This window comes from Lycorma delicatula, chromosome 2, assembly GCF_047948215.1.
Source record: "Lycorma delicatula isolate Av1 chromosome 2, ASM4794821v1, whole genome shotgun sequence".
Classification (NCBI taxonomy): Eukaryota; Metazoa; Arthropoda; class Insecta; order Hemiptera; family Fulgoridae; genus Lycorma; species Lycorma delicatula.
In genome coordinates this window covers 177,520,755-177,536,115 of record NC_134456.1, presented here as the reverse complement: position 1 = coordinate 177,536,115, position 15,361 = coordinate 177,520,755, and the positions used below count along the sequence as shown (strand labels likewise).

General features: G+C 30.1%; 1 protein-coding gene across 1 annotated transcript in view; it reads left to right on the top strand.

Moving 5' to 3' along the window:
- Positions 1–13,660, top strand: part of LOC142319447 (esterase FE4-like) — a 38,621-nt gene extending 24,961 nt beyond the window's left edge. Inside the window, exons 8-11 of the mRNA XM_075356740.1 lie at positions 4,621–4,793; positions 6,776–6,935; positions 10,670–10,799; positions 12,917–13,660. Of these exons, the coding sequence (XP_075212855.1) occupies positions 4,621–4,793; positions 6,776–6,935; positions 10,670–10,799; positions 12,917–13,088 (635 nt within the window). The 3' untranslated portion in view covers positions 13,089–13,660. The remainder of the gene's footprint in view (positions 1–4,620; positions 4,794–6,775; positions 6,936–10,669; positions 10,800–12,916) is intronic.
- Positions 13,661–15,361: the final 1,701 nt, after the last annotated feature.

Genomic DNA, 15,361 nt, shown 5'->3' with positions numbered 1-15,361 from the left:
AACAATATGGTCAAAATCCGTTAGATGGTTACTTAATAGCCCGACGACCAAGAAGTAGTTGGTTAGTTAGTTCTTAGATAGCGCCACTGAAACACTATATTTAAATAAGAACAGAAATACATAAAATTATAAATATATCTAACCAAACTTAAACTACGCTTGCTAACCTTGACTAGCGAGCGTAGATTAAGTTTGGTTAGATTATATTTGTAATTTTATCTATTTATTTTTTTATTTCAATATAGCATTTCAGTGGCGCCATCTAAGAACTAACTAACCATTTATTAGTCCACGGGCTATTAAGTGTACATTAACGGATTTTGACCAACAATACTTATGTAGAATACCGCAATATGAGGTGATAATTCCGTTATATTACGAAAAACTAATATAATGTTTATAGTTGTGTACATACATAGAAGTTTTGATATTTTGGAATTCCGCTGAGCAAAAATCAGAATTTGAAGCGAAAAACACTCCCAGCATAACTACATCAGTTACTGCTGTTGGCTTTTGCAAACCCTGATAACATTCCAAAGACTTGTTGTAGACGTCCTACTATTACAGAAAATCGTATAACAAGTGAAAAAATGTGTTTTATAGGACAAATCAACAAGTCACATAGATCGCCGTAAACAAGAATCTGATGTTTTGCAAGACATGACGTCATGTGCTGTGATTGGTGTTTTATATCACGTGACCAACGGACTTAATTTTTACTTACCTGTTTCTTATTTATTCCTGAAAGAGGACAGCAGCTCTTTCAGTATTGTTAAGAGCATAGGTCAGGAGAACTTACATATCAACAACATCAACTTAAATATCACCTTTAATATCAACATCACTCAATCTTTAGAGTACTGCGCAGCAGGGTGCAATGGAAAAGTAAGCTTTTTTTTCCCAAGAAACTGTATCTCTGCATTTTCATGCAACAAAGATGGAGGCACCTTCCTTGGCAAAATATTACGGAGGTAAACTAATCCCCTGTTCGAATCTCCAGGTGGGGACTACCAAGGAAGGAGTCACTAGAAAATAAAAAAATAACATTCTATGAATTGGAGCATGGAATGTTAGAAATCTAAAAATGGTTTGTAGATTAGAAAAATGGAATTATTATTAGAAAGAGAGTCCATTTAATCTATCCATTTCCCACTTTAAAGAGGGAAATGGATAGGTTAAATGTAGATATAGTAAGAATTAGTGAGGTTTGGTGGGAAGAGGAAAATGACTTTCGGTCAGGTGATTTTAGAATAATTAACTCAAATAAAGGGCAGGCAGGAGTAGGTTTTGAAATGAACAACAAGAAGATAGAGAAGAGAGTAGAGTATTTCAAAAAGCTTAGGGATAGAATCATTATAATAAGGATAAAATCAAAACCTTAGTCGATGATGATTGTTAACGTCTATAAGCCTACAAGTACCATGATGATGATGATGAGATACGGTGTGTATATAAAGAAATTGACAAAGTAATTAAACACATGAAAGGGGATGAAAAATTGTGGGTGAGTATCAGCTGGGCAAAAGGAATGAAAGAGGGGAATGACTTATAAAGTTTTGTACAAAGTATAATTTAGTAATTGCCAACACCCAGTTTAAAAATCATAATAGAAGATTATACACATGGAAATAGCCAGGTGATCATGTACTGCAAGGTACATGTAATCAGATAGATTATATCATGGTTAAGCAAAGATTTAGAAATCAACTTGTCGACTGCAAAGCATATCCATGAGCAGATATTGACAGCAACCATAATTTAGTGATAATAAAATATAGATTGGGGTTTAAAAACCTGAAGAAAAGGTGTCAGATGAATTGGTGGAATTTAGAGAAGCTTGAGGAAGAGGAAGTAAAGAAAATTTTTGAGGAGGACATCACAAGAGGTCTGAGTAAAAATGATAAGGTAGAAAATATAGAAGAAGAATGGGAGAATGTTAAAAAGGAAACAATTAAATCATCAGAAGTGAACTTAGGTGGAACAAAGAGAACTGGTCGAAAACCTTGTATATCAGAAGATATATTGCAGCTGATGGATGAACGTAGAAAGTATAAGAATGCTAGTGATGAGGAAGGTAAAAGGAAATATGAACAATTAAGAAATACTATAAACAGGAAGTGCAGATTAGCGAGAAAAGAGTGGATTAAAGAAAAATGTTCAGAAGTGAAAAAGAAATGATCATTGGTAAAATAGATGGAGCATACAGGAAAGTTAAGGAGTATTTTGTGGTACCTAAATTAAAATTGAATAATGTGCTAAATAAAGATGTTAAACCAGTTTATAATACAAAAGAAAAGGTCGACAGGTGGGTAGAATATATTGAAGAGTTATATGGAGGAAATGAATTAGAAACTGGTGTTGTAGAGGAAGAAGTGGAAGTCGAAGATGATGAAAAGGGAGGTGCAATACTGAGATCTGAATTTAATAAGCATCAAAAGATTTGAATGGCAGAAAGGTTCCTGGGATAGACAGGACACTTGCAGATTTACTGTACAGTGCAGGTAAGGAAGCAATAGATAGATTATACAAACTGGTGTGTAATATTTACGAAAAAGAGGAATTAACGATTTTTCGTTCTGTACATCAATAGCTATAACTGCTTGCTTAAATGTATTTTGTAAGTAATACTTCTTAAATGTTTGAATTATGCCTTGATACCCTGGTTGAACAATAGAGGTTGTATTCAGAGGAAGAAATATTATTTTTAAACTTTCATTATCACAAGGCGGATGTCCTGATGCATTTTCAACTAACAGCAAAATCTTAAATGGTACATTATTTTCAAAGCAGTATTTTTTTACCTCTTGAAAAAAATGATGAAAAAACCAGTCCTCAAAAATTTCTTGAGTCATCCATGCTCTTCGGTTAGATTTCCAAATGACAAGTAATGATGTTTTAGGAACATTCTTTAGGGCTCTTGGAGTTTTACTGAGTTATATTAGAAGTTGTTTGATTTTGCAATCTCCAGAAGCATTTCCACAAAGTAAAAGTGTTAACCTATCTTTAGAGACCTTAAACCCCAGCAAAGATTTTTCTTGTTGGGATATGTGTGATTGATCTGGCATTTTTCCCAATATAGGCCTGTTTCATCCACATTAAACACTTTTTTATGGTAGATAATCCTCACTCTTTATTATTTCTGTTAGACTCTTGATCATTTTTTTAGCTCCCTCCATGTCTGCACTGGTAGCTTCACGCATTATTTTGATGTGTAGTTTAGAATGACCATTAAACTTTTCAAACCATCTGTGGCTTACAGTAAATGTATAGTTATCAGTACTACCACCACTTTTACACTTAAGATCCTGAAAAAGACATAAGGCTTTCTCCTGTATGTGCATAAGGCTTATTGAAATTTGTTGTTGCTGCATATCTTCTATACTGAAGACTGCATTGGAACTGAGTTTTTTACATGATTCATTATTCTAACTCTACCGATTATAATTGTTCTAGCTGTAGAATTACTCATTTTAAAATATCAAGCAATGCTTGCCATCTTATCACCTTTTTCAAATTGTTTTATAATTTCAACTTTGGTATCCATACTAATGCAAGCCTTTTTTTATCATTAATTCATGAATCACATCTACGCTTATTTGACATGAGTTGGGGTTTTATTTTTGTAATAAACACAATAGTAAAATACAGAACGCGATTACCAAGAAAGAAATTTATTTTCTAAAGAAGAAAGTGGAGTTTAGGCATGCACAAGTGCACAACCCCCACCACATGTGCCCCAATGTGGGCACGCATGGTAGTGTACCATGCCTCGCCTTGTGTAAACTAAACAACTAAAATTTAATTTTTTTTTTTCTTTTTAATCGTGTAAGTCCGAAACCATGTAAGTTGAGGACTGGCTGTATTGATTTATTGTGAGAAAAAGCTGTATGTTTGCCTTTCATTACCAGCATATAGATTCATGATTCATCAACATAGTAGTGCCAACATATTATTTTATCCATATATTTCCCATTGCATAATAAAAATATTTTCATTGTTGTAAAAATATTCTGATCTAGGAATCTAGAAACAAATAAATTAATTACCCGTAAGTGTGATTAAGTGTAGTATTAACTGTATGAGAAACTGTTTTGCTCTGTCATGTTAAATTTATGATTTCAAATAGTGTTCTTACGGGTACTGTTGGGTATAAGTATTATTTTTTATGGATGTGTTAGCCACTTGTTCAAAAATATCAAAGGATACCCATGAAGCACCCATGTCAAAGAGTGGTTTGGTTCTGTCTAAGTTATTTATTTTATAACAATTTAATCTGCATTTTGTCATGATGATCTATGAGTCAATTAATTTTCTATGCATGGGAAGGAAGGCTGAAAGTCTCTACATATATAAAAATTTCTGCAATTATTAAATAATAGCAGCCCCTTTTACTTGTAATATCTTTCTAATGACTGCAATTACAATGGCAATATTTAATAAGAATTTGAATATGGAATTATTAAAAATTTTAGCCATTTTGTGGTCAAAATAATGCAAAAGTATTTACTTTTTCAGTTGTTTATAATACTTGCAATTTATTTACCATTTGGTATTATTAATTTTAATTATTAAAAGTGGAAACAAATTAATGATTCTTGCTGTATTTATGGTTATTTTTAGGATCAGATTTTACTAATAATTTAAATGAACATTTTGAACGATTTGTACCTGATGATCTACAACTGTATCAAAACTCTTACCTCTTCCAAAATGTGACACAAAGTATTGAAGAATTTTACTTTCACAGCAAGAAAGACAAACTCACTTTACAGGACCTTGATAATTATATGGAGGTAGGTGAGAAAATGAACTGCAAATTTGTAATTTCAATTGCAATATTTGAAATATTGTCACCTGATCTAATAAAAATAAATTACTATTGTTAACAATAATTGTTGTCATTGCAACAGAGGTGCCAAGTAGGAAAAAAAATATTTTTAACACTACCCTAAACACTACCTATTTTATACACACTACCATCACTGATATTTTATCAAAAATATACTGTGTATATCAACAGAAGTATCTAGAAAAGAAAAAAAGTAATATCTTCATGCAAAATAGGAAAATTGTACAAATATACATCTGTAAATGCTTTGTATTCATTTTTCAACTTCTGAAACATTTTACCCAATTCTAAAATTTAAACTCTATGCACAAATATTTCAGCGCTGATTCTTTTTTTCTTAATATGGCTTTGAAAATATGTTTATACACATTCTAATGAAAATGAAATGAATGAAATTATACACTAAAAAAGAGACAAATTCCAGTTATAATTTAACAAAGATTTACCATGTATGAACTGACATCCTAGAGTGTATCAATATGAAAATATTTGTGTTATATTGTGAAAATTTTAGAAATCACAAAAATGTAATAAAAATGTTGGCCATGTATTTACATTTATGTTACATTTTAACATTGTTAAAATAAAATTTATGCATAATACTATGTGATTACTTACTATGTGATGTTATTGAAGTGTTTGAACTGATATGATCTACTTATAGATAGATAGAATGTAAACTTTCATATAACAAATTCTAAGATATGACAAATTCCATGAATAATTTTGGTCATCATAATTAAAGGGGTCATGCAGAAATTTGCTAAATTTAGTTCTTAAGTAAATGTGTTATTAAGCAAAATGTGTTGAAATGCATTTTGCTTTTGGATAAGCTTATCTTGCAGGTGAACTTGAATAAAGACCATGATAAGGTGTTTTTTTTTGTATAAGGTTATTTAAGCTTCTCAATTTTGAGAAATTTGAGAACTGCCATTCAATGTTTACTTTTTCACTTATCCTCATAAATAATATAGAGAAGAGAAGAAAGACAATAAAATATTATATATTCCTGAATATTAACCTATCATGAATAATAGAGAATTAAACTGTTTATTTATTCTCCAAGGAAAATCAGTTGCAGTTATCACCCTTGTATTTTTTTTTAATCCTAATGACTTTTTCAGCACATGAAAAATGTCAGGGCTGACTGAAATTGAAACCTAGAACCCATCAGATGAAAGGCAGAGATTGCAACTCTGCCCCATATGTTTGTAAACTGTGAAGAAAACTGTGCTGTGAAACTTTCATATAAAATTTAATCACTAAAATAAAATTTCAGAAATAAAATCTCATTTTCTACTGACAATCCAGTGAATGTGTACAGAATGTAGCTTTGGTGAAATAAAATTTACCTATTTTTTTGTGGCATCTTCAGCATCTTCTACTTTAAAGGTATTTTTTTAATTAAAACCTTTATTAATGTAACTAAGGAAAAAAATAGATTTTTGACAATAATATCATCAGCAGTTAAAATTTATAAAAAAAAATCAGATAATGTTATACTGATTTTTTTTACGATTGAAACAAAATTAAAAGAATTGAATAAATTTTAACTAATGGTGCTAGTGTTGAAAACATTGAATATTCTTTAAAATGTTTTAATTAAAAGTGCATTTTTGAAGCATAAGATTTCTATAAAATAAATCCAGTTAAAATTTAATTATATAAAAAATTTTTAATAATTTTAATCATAGCTATTTTAAGTAACGAAATACTTAATCTGGTAGTAAATCAAATGTAAAATTTAATTCAGATTATAGCATGAACAATCATTTCCCAAATTATTACACGATTCTTAATCATAAATACTCTACATATACGCTAATGCACATAATGCTACTTCATAAAAATTAAAACAATGATTTATTAAAAAAATCTGTCAGTGTTTCTTATAATTATTTTATGTTAATTTTTAATTATTTGCAGATATGTGGCGATTTAGAATTTGTTATTGGTATAGAAAAAACAATAGAGTATCTTGCAAACAGTTCTTCAGTATATGTTTATAAATTTACTCATGAAGGGGACTATGGTGAATTTAAACTCCTTTTGCAAAAGGAGTGGCCTGTTTTTCAGCTTCCTGCAGGTATATTTATAGAACCAAAATTATAGATGTAAAAATAAACTTTTTCTAGCTGATGAAGCAGTTATTACAAAATTATTTTGTAACTGACTCATGACAAATATGGCATTATATGAATGCTACCTGTTAGGTGTAAATTTGGATCAATTTATCAAAAAGAAACTCAAATTATTAGTTTCATATTATCTTCCCTATCAGTCATCATATCAAAATTATACATTCCATATTCATAGTTTTTTGTAGTGTGATTAATTATATTTATACTATATTATATTATATTTATGTAATATTTATACTATAATAAAGAATAAACAATGGTGTTATATCATTTAAACTTTGGAAAAATAATTCAACTGTAATCTAAACAATCTAGAATAAAATTCTAGTGATTGTGTTTCTCATTATACATATTATAGAAATTTATAATAAAATATAAAAGATTTTATAGAGAAGAGTAATTACTTTTTTGTTGATCTATTTTTAAATCTAAGATTAATATTAAAGATTATACAGTCTTTGAGTCATGAGAGTATGATATGTAAAATATATGAATGTGTTTCTGACAGTGAATCAAAAGACAAAGAATGATGACATTTAATTCAGGGTAAAAGTCAAAAAGAAATTTATTAATGTAAATTATATTTCTAAAGTGTCTTTTTTTAATCATTGTGTTACTGAAAGTAACAGAAGAAGAATATTCATGTAGAATGTTTTTTGATGGAACACATTTTAGACTTACTCATACAGATATAGACATTCTTGGATTTATGTCTAAACTTTAACTGGGCTGGGATTACTTCATGACAGGATCGAAATGAATTAATTTGAATATTGAATTAATTTGAGTGAGTGATTAATTTTTTTGTAGAAATTTCTTATAACAAAATTCAAAAAACAATTTTTGTAATCAGCAAAAGAATTTTTTTAATATGTATGCTAAAAAATAATTTTTGTTTGTTAATGGTAATATAATTATCAATAACGAACAAAATTAATTCATTCCTGACTGCTAAAAATTGAATAATTTCAAAAGGAGATTACTGTTTAAATGTAAGTAGAGCTGAAAGCTTTGGGGTTTAAATTTTTACGTAGATATTACTTTTTACAATTTTACTTGTGTGTATAGAGGTATAGTTTGTTTTTATACTTTCTCATAACTTTATTAATTTCAGATGTCTTGTTAAGTCATTATTTTTAAATCTGATTATTTTATAATATACAATTAAGATTCTGCATTTGTTATATTTATTTTAATAATAATAATAATAATAATAATAATATATTATTAATATTATTCTCCTCTTCAGTAATAAACACTTGTTTAACTGCATAATTAACTGAATATGATACTGTTTCCCACACTGTGACAACTGCGTACATCGTAACGAAGGAGAGGGTTGCTCAAGAACCCAATAGATAGTAGCACAATCCAGAACTCAAAATAGCTCAAGGTACACCATAGTCTTGGTACAGGTATAACATCATATACAGAATGTGTCTCAAAGTTCTCCCGGGATTTCCTTTACCCATTCTACCCGTGAATTTGATGGAAAAAGTTCATATAAACATATGTCAGAAACTGATTCAGTTACAAGTTCGCTCGGATTTCAACTTCTCCGGTAAAATGGAGATCGAACTAAAATTTTTAGGACATTAATTAAGGAACAGAATTAAGAATTTCTTACGGTTTTTGACCGGAACGAAAAAAATTGGTCCCAGAACCGTATCGCAGTAGTTCTGAGAAATTGGAGTAAAAACTGTTTTTTTTTATGTTCAATAAATTTGTTAAATGGGTAATAAACAGATAAAATTATAAATAAGATAAGTTGAATAAAACAAAGAAAGTTAGAAAGTTTTGAATTTTGTTTAAACCAAAGTTCATTATGCGTACGAGTTTATAATAAATGTTCAAAAATGAATCCGCCATTTTCAACACATTTCTTATCCCGTTTCTGTACGACTTTGTTGCCCTTTTTAGTTTTTCAGGGCTGCCCTTGTTGTTCAGCCGCATCCATTTAATTTTTCACGATACAGTATATTTGTTTTGTATAAAATATTTTTCAACCATTCCCAGGGGCAAAAATTTAGATGTGTTAGATCGATCGTGGTGGCCAGGAATGTGTACCAACACGACCAATTCATTTCTCAGGGAAATGACGATTTAAGTGAGTGAAAACGGCAAAAGAGAAATGGGGAAGCGCACCATCGTGCTGAAGAATACTTTGCGCTTCGGCTGTAGAGTAACATCTTTAAGCAGCTGCGGCAATTCTTAAAGTAAGTCAAGTAGACCTCAGCATTTAACCAGCCAGGTAATATAAACGTTCCAAATAACTGATTGTGAAGATAGCCACACCACACATTGACGCTAAATCGGTGTTAAAATTGCCTTCCATCGTTTCATTTACTTCTGTCCATGTGTGCTCATTGCGTAAGTTGTTGACGCCATCTCGAGAGAAATTTTCCTCATCAGAAAACAAAATACACTTGTAGATTTGTATTCCACCAGTTGCAGAACTTCAAGCGAAGTAGACCGTCTCCAAGGTGAAGATGTTGAACTGACTGTTTATGATTAAAATAAAACTTGTTTTGTTTAAGTGTCCTCTATACCATCGAATGCGAAACTCCGATCCTCTTGGAAAGACGTCGTGTACTGACACCCGGACTGCGCTGAGCTGTATTGATAATAATTTCATCAATAACAGCGTCGTGTTGAACAGATCGTTCGTGGATGGTACGAATACTACGTAGAGAACCTGTTTCCCAAAGGTTGCCAAAAGTCGCGCTAATTGCTTTAGAATCTGGAAAACTGCAATTTGGAAAACATATTTCACATTCTACTACAGCAGCTGTAGCATTACCATTACACTCACCAAAAATTATACCACATCAGTGTATTCCTCTGCTGTAAATAAATACAATATTACTTCAATAGCAAACCGAGGATTCAGTATTGAGCATTGTTGATCAGCTGTTATTACTTTATTGCCATCTTGGAAATAATAATTTATTGTGTTTCTGTCATTACTGAAAAATTATTACAGTTTTAAGTTTTATTTTACAATTGGTATTTAATTTCCAGTTTTTTTTTTTTGTTTTTTTTAACTGTAAATTTTGTTTTTACAAATTCTCACATCACCAAAAAAGAATGTGGTTTTTATGTACATAAATTATTAATTTATTTTTAGTTTATTTTTTTTTTGACAAATGTGGTAATGTACTGTTGCTAAATAAAATTTGTATCTTTGTAATCTTTTATTTGATTTGCCCTAAAAAGTTCAGTACAACCTCATTTCACTAAAGTACCTGAAATCCAAGTGAAATCTTTCATTAGCTATAACTCCCAAATGAAACATTTTAGGATATTATATATTTATTTTTATAGTTTAAAAGTAAAATGCTGAAGAATTTAAGACTCATACTTCTATGAAGTTCATTCGTTTGTCTAATTTCCCGCCGTTTATTCAAGAAATAACAAATCATGGTTGCCATCATTCTGAAAGTCAATGTTAATCCAGTGACAATAATACCAGTTCCCTTGGGCGAATATTAATGTTTCTTATTTTCATCTAAAAGGTTTCAGGTTTGAATCTTGGTAAGGGTTAGAATATTTCTCATACTACAAAATTCATCATTCATCTAAAAGAAAGATATGGTGGCAATTGTACAACAGACTATAGTTATTTCATGGATATGCTAAGTAAGAAAAAACTTTCATTGCTTACTTTATCAACTTTCAGGACCTGGTCATTCAGATGAGTTAGGATATTTGTTCAGCAGAACCAAATCTGCTAACTTCACTGAAGATACAGAAGAAAATAAAATGGTGGAGGAGATGACTGATATTTGGACTAGCTTTGCTACATTTGAGTAAGTGAAGATAGTAGGTCTTCTGCAATACATTATTACATTTCCTCAATAATGTTCAATAGAGAGTATCTACCTTTTATATAATAGTGTATTTTTTTTTTACATATAATTAAGCCAGTAATTTTATCACTTTTCTTTTATAACTGTATTTTCTGGGGTGGACAAAAACAAACAATATTTCTAAAAATTTGTTCAGACAAATCTTCAGCCTAGTACCAAGCCTGTTCCCAAACCTGTATAAGTAAGGGACCAGGAGATTCTTATTTATTATGTATTTCATTTTGTTTACCATTTTTGTGACAGCCAACAGATATTCAGTATTTTGTATACATGCTGCCATAATGAAATCTACAAAGGTTTTGCTACGATTTAGTTAGACACAAACTACTTATTTACAATATGACTATATGCTTTCCAAAGGTCAGATATTATGATTGTTCTAGGGTATGGCATATGCATTGCTGCAATAATGTAGTGCCGCAAATGACAATACAATATAAAAATGATTTTAAAGTGTACTTGCAGGTGCCTTCAAACCGCTGCAGAGGAAAGATCTGTCCTACATTAAATGTTTTTTTTGTCAGAAGAAAAAGATTTAACATTTTCAATGGTTAGCTCTTCCTCACCAATTTTAGCTTGTTCTTTATCAAAATATTGGTGCACAAAGAACACCAAAAATAATTTAAAATAATAATAAAATAAAATAAAATTTAAAATAATAATTTTTCTAATAGTTAATAAGAAAACAACTTTTAACTAATTTCTACAAAATTCTTCTGGTATATACTAATTAACCCATATATAAATGAATAGTTACTTTATTTAAAGGCAATTGATTACATTCAAGCCACATTTCTTTAATTGCAATTCATTTTAACATGATGCTTTATTGCACTGCCAATAAATCATCATGCTATAATCATTAGCAACATTAATACACTACTCCCATCTCTGAATCAGTTTATTTATTCCTGCTGCAAAGAAATTATTGTCTTGATATCGGAGGAATTTAGCACATTTTCTTTGATGTCATCATTGCCATTAAACTTATTACCATGTAGTACCTCCTTAACTGGACCAAACAAGTGGAAATCTGATGGGGACAAGTTAGGATTGTATGGGGGTTGAGGTAATACTTCTAATGTAATTTGGCAATGATTTCTCAAGTTATCTGAATTGTGTGAGGCCAAGCATTACTGTAAAATAGAATGAGGTTCAGGATGTGTTTTCAAGACTGCTGGTTTCACTTTGTTGATATGTATGTCACTGTTTATTGTTCACTGATCTTCTAGAAAATTAGGCCTTTTGCATCCCAAAAAATTGTCATCATTTTTCCTGTTGATGGTTGTGTACTACTAACTACTAGCTACAACCTAATAACAAAGCTAGCCAATTATAATAAGTATAACATTTTTCAAAACACATGTTGCAACTCTTTCAATCACTTTGCAACTATCTAAATGACTGGTACTGTTGTTTTTACCCTTGTGGCAGCTGATGGTATTGTTTTTAGTTTTTTTAGTTAGGGACGTATATTTAGAAAGTATACATACATAAAAAAGAACACATCTCGACACACTCAAATGTTTTAAAATATATTAACACAAAAATGATGTATACTAAATGAACAGAAACAATTCAAATGCACTTTTTAATCACGTAAAGGAACTTTTAGATCAATAATGTCCAATAAATACATGAAATCTTGCAAGTTTTAATTTTATTTTCATATTATTTCAAACATATTATTTTCATACATAGGCCTATTAATAATTGATGTCTAACTAAATAAAAAAATTGCCCTTCATCTATAACAGTTGCACCTATAATCTATAAGACCTAATGTTACCTATTACAGTAGTTGCAGTTATAGTACACGAGAGACCAATAATTGTGATAGAATGATAAAATCTCTAAAATTCATCATTAAGATTCAAAATTCAAATCCCGGTTTGGCTTGGCTTGATGCAAAATGCATTTCTTATCATCCCTATTCACTCATTTTAGTGGACAAATATTATTCATTTTATGCACTTGATTTATAATCCTGTGAAAGATATTTTGATTTATTTTTACATAACTGTAATCATTAATTTATTAATTATATTTATTTTCAGGACCCCTAACAAAAACAATGAAAAGCTATCATGGGATACTACAAAGTCGGATAGGACAAGTTTTCTAGAGATAGGTTCAACAGTAAAGCAAATAGAAGGCAATTTATTATCAAAACAAAAGCATGAGTTTTGGAATAATATCTACAATACTGTTTCAAATTCAGTGAATTAAAAGTAGAAATAATTGTAATTATATTTTTATACAAAACTGAAAATGTAAACTAATTATGAATATCTTATTCCATGGCAGACTGACTTTCCTCATGTTCAAATATTAAGTGGTAAATTATTTTATTTGTATCCTTCATTAAAAGAAAAAAAGTGATGCATCAAAGAACAAATTTTGAACTCAACAAACCCCTTCACCTCTAAACACTTTGATGGATGATACAAAAATATTATAAATAATAATATTGGAATAAGGAATTATTATCATATATCTATTACTTTTAAATATTATTGACTAAAAAGAAATATTGAATTCCATGTTTTTCAATAAAAAGTAAGTATGAATGGTGATTGGACATGCCAGCTAAAAAACTTGACAAACATCAGGAAAAGTTTTATTGCAAGTCTGTTATTGGTGTTAAGTGCAGGATATCATACTTGTTTTTATTATGTGATATAGGATAATACTGAGTGTGTGGTTATACTTTTATTTATTTTATAATACTTGATGGCAAACCAATTATATTTTTAATAATATATTAATATTTTACATATATATATATATACAAATTATTATATACTCTTGTCTCTGTTTTTCTCTCCTAAATTCACTTTGAATAATCAAATAAATATGTTTCGACAGGAGAAATTAAATGAACTGCATTATGTATGAATAATATATGAAAAACTCCAAATCATGCCTAGAATAAACCATGACATCATTGTGATTGACAGTGTATCACTCTCAATCATTTCATACCAAATATTCTAGTTGTCTTAAATTATAAAAATACAAATTTTGAATGATTTTTAGAATATATTTTTCATCTTACACTGTCACACAGTGCGATATTTCACATGAATATTTTCAACAATTTCTTTCTAATTCTTAAATCTGTATTTGAAACTACAGAGTGGCGCATGAAATGATTCAACATTTGTTTTGGCAATAATTGTTTAGGTTAATGTGTTTTATATTGGCAGAAGTGACAGCAGTTCATGAATATTAATTCCTTCTCTTTCTGAGTGCACTGTTTATGTTTCATTCCCAAGGTGGCTGACAAAGGAAGACTGACTATTGAGCAGCCCCTAGACTGTGTTGTTTTTACAAAGACTCTTTCATTTCTCTTTTCCAGCTTGGTGGTCAACCTCATTTAAAACAATTTTATGAAAAATTTAATAATGATGGTTCAGTATTTGTGAGTAAGCATGAACGACCTGTGGATGTTCGTTCTCCACAGAATGTTGAGGTTGTCAGAGCAGCATTGCTGAGGAACCTAGGAAAATTAACAAGAAAAGCAGCAGCCTGACTTGGGATTTGTAGGTAATCTGTGCAGCAAATTATAAAAACTGATTTGCATTTGTATCTGTAAAAAATAATTTTTGCCTAAATTAACAGTTGACAACAAACATCAAAGAATGGCATTTGCTGAACTAAGATGGGCTGTGTACTAAGATGTATTTGAACAATGTTTGGTCTTTAGAAAAGGCACATTTTCACCTAGACGAGGTTGTTAATAAACAGAATGTGTGTTTTTGGGCTTCTGAAAATTCACTTATGCTTTATGAAAAGGTGCAGCACACTTCAAGAATTACAGTACGAGCTGCTCTCTCAAGTCATGGGTAATAAAGGGTCATTCTTTTTTGGACAGTGAACATGCTGTGTATCTAAACATTTTCTGTAATAATTTTGTTCCTCAGCTTCTTGTAAAACGGTTTCGATTAGAAAACAAGTGGTTCATGCAGGATGGAGCCAGACCGCACACAGCTAGTGTTGTTTTAGACTCTCTGCATGAAACTTTTAACGCAAATGACATTTCAAACAGATTTCCTAATCATTTTGTACGTGGACAGAACTGCCCCTGAACATTCCTGATTTGAATCCGTGTGATTGTTTTCTTTGGGGATTTTTAAAGGTAAGATTTTTCCTGAACGCCCTTGTACAGTGATGGAATTGGGAGAGCTGTTCATTGAGGCGTGCAACAAGATAATCGAGGATATGTGTCGCCGAGTTATTAACAACATATGAGTTCATATTGAAGAAGCTAGACATTATGGTGGTCATATACAACATAGGATACAGAACATAATTTCCAAGTTTATAGTAAACATTGTATTTTAATTTTCTGTATTGCAATTCAAGTAAATATTTTTTTAACAAAACCAAATGTTAGATCATTTCATGCGCCACTCTGTAGTAGTTCTTTTTTTCATAAAAATTCTTCTAGCTTCTTATATTTGCATTACTTTAGCCCTTTCTGGCTTTTTCTGAGTAAA